At 40.5% G+C, this 2,316-nt stretch overlaps 1 protein-coding gene across 1 annotated transcript; it reads right to left on the bottom strand.

Annotated features, from left to right (window-relative positions):
- Positions 1-236: 236 nt before the first annotated feature.
- On the bottom strand, positions 237-1,989 carry LOC129480229 (dnaJ homolog subfamily A member 1-like). Its single transcript, XM_055273949.2, has one exon. The coding sequence runs from the start codon at positions 1,817-1,819 to the stop codon at positions 752-754; it is 1,068 nt and encodes a 355-aa protein (XP_055129924.1). The 5' UTR covers positions 1,820-1,989; the 3' UTR covers positions 237-751.
- Between the last annotated feature and the right edge of the window lie 327 nt (positions 1,990-2,316).

Below are 2,316 nucleotides of genomic sequence, written 5' to 3'. Positions count from 1 at the left end.
CTTTCCACTTTAATTTCTACGTTACCCAGCTCTGAAGTCACTACTCGGGCTTATCATGGTCCACAGACAAGGAAGGGGGCAAATGACCAGGACTGGTCAAGATATATATGGATATATATGAATGGCATAGCAGAAGGAAACACAATTCTGGAAGTGCAAGCCTTCAAGCAGAAGCATATTATGATAAATCCTTCCCATATAAAGGTATCATTTTAATCACTGATACCACAGAATAAATTATATATTATGCCATCTTCAAGTAACAGTTGAGGCAACAGAATAAATGTAGAGGCATTACAATGAATCCCACTTAATACAAAGAACTATACAGACCAACACTTCTCTACAAATTTTTTTTTTCCTCATTGCCAGTTAAATACAGAGTTTTGCTTTCATAGCTTAACAATGAAGGGTCATACACTGAAGCCAATACATATACCTAGCATTTCAAAGCTTGTCCACGTACATAGCTGAAGTCAATTACAAGGTTTGGCTTAGAAATGCTAGGGGAACTTCTTTGTAGTTTTCACAGGTATTAAACTTCATCTTGCACACTAAGGTCATCATACATACAGGGCAAAGGCAGAGCTTTTATATTTGCATTTATTCTTCATTTGACTTTTTAAAACACTATGATAGTTGAATATTAAAACAAAAACAAGAGCAAGTAGTGAGCATATTATGATTACAGTCCTTCACTCATTCACTACTGCACATTAAATGCCAGCAGTGAGTGTTATTCACTGGCCCATTAAGAGGTCTGACACTGAACACCACCTCTGGGATGACGTTCATCATCCTCACGTGCTTCTCCATCATAGTGGCGCCATCTTTCCTGATTTGGATCAGAGTCCACTAGTTCTACTTGATCCATCTCATCAGTCTCTTCCACTTCCTTCCTCTCGGGTAGGAGTTTTTCCAGCAAAGACAGTTTATCAGGAGAAAGAAAGCCATTCTCAGGAAAGTTTACCTTAAATTCAATGATTAGGCGACCCTTTTCATATGGTCTACGATAAATTGGCATGCCTTCATTTAGTACACACTTGATATCTCCATGCTTGACAATCCGACCTGGATGAGAGGTGATGACTATGGTTCGGTTGTCAAGAGTAGATACTGGCTTCTGGAAGCCACACAATGCTTCAACCAGTTGTATGTCCATGCACATGAAAAGGTCTTCTCCTCGTCGAGTAAAAACAGCATGGTCCTTCTGATCTAACACAATGATAATATCGCCTGGCTCCAGTCCTGGTTCTTGGTCTCCTTCACCATGGAAGGTTATCTTCTGGCCATCTTTCATGCCTTTGTCAATATGAACTTCTAGAATCTTCTCTTGAGCTATCTTCCTTCCTTTGCAGCTTTTACATCTATCTTTAGGACTGATCCGCTCCCCATGGCCCTGGCACTCCATGCACATAGACTGAATTTGCTGAACCATTCCAGGTCCTATCTGATTAATTCTTATTTGCATTCCAGTACCTCGGCAATTGGGACAGCACTGTACTGCTCCTTTCTTACCTCCTCTACCTTCACATTTTTCACAAATCACATTCTTTTGCAGATCCAGTTTTCTCGTTGCACCACTATATAAGTCTTCTAGCATTACTGAGAGCTGATGTACAACATTTTTAACTCTCCTTTCTCTCTGCATCCTTCCTCCTCCTCCAAAAAACATATCAAAGACATCCATGGGGGAGCCAAAACCGCCACCTGCTCCACTCTCTTTAATTGCCTGTTCTCTTCCTTTGTCATATAATTCCCTTTTCTTTGCATCAGAGAGAACTTCCTTAAGAAATCTGTTTAAACTTCTCTCCTTCATCTGGATTCTTATCAGGATGGTACTTCAAGGCCAGTTTCCTATAAGCCTTTTTCAATTCTTCCTGAGTAGCTTGGGTTTGACCCCAAAAACATCCTAGTAAGTTGTTTCTTTCACCATCTTCTACTGCCGGTGCAGGCTGAGGCCAGTGTGTGAGGGAGCAGGAAGGAACGCGGAGCTGTGCACAGCTCAGGCAGTTACCGCTCCTCTGCCTCTCACCGAGCGTTCTGGAAAGTTCCACTATCACATATAGCTTTACACAAACTACCACAATCAAAACACTCAACTGATAAAATTCAGTAGAGTTACACCTTACTGCCTTCTCCCCAAAACTGCAAAATATGTATAAGTCTATGGATTGTATCAATGTCAATTTCTTAATAGTATACTATAGTTGTGTAAGATGTTAACATTGGGAGGGGCTGAGGAAAGACTGCATGAGACTGGCTGCAATCTCCTGTCAATCTAAAATTATTTCAAAATAAAAAGTGACATATACT

Source organism: Symphalangus syndactylus, chromosome 4 (genome assembly GCF_028878055.3).
Source record: "Symphalangus syndactylus isolate Jambi chromosome 4, NHGRI_mSymSyn1-v2.1_pri, whole genome shotgun sequence".
Lineage (NCBI taxonomy): Eukaryota > Metazoa > Chordata > Mammalia > Primates > Hylobatidae > Symphalangus > Symphalangus syndactylus.
This window is presented reverse-complemented; position numbering and strand designations above follow the sequence as displayed.

Excerpts from the sequence above, each read along its gene's own strand:
- LOC129480229 (XM_055273949.2), bottom strand. The coding sequence starts at position 1,819 with ATGAAGGAGAGAAGTTTAAACAGATTTCTTAAGGAAGTTCTCTCTGAT.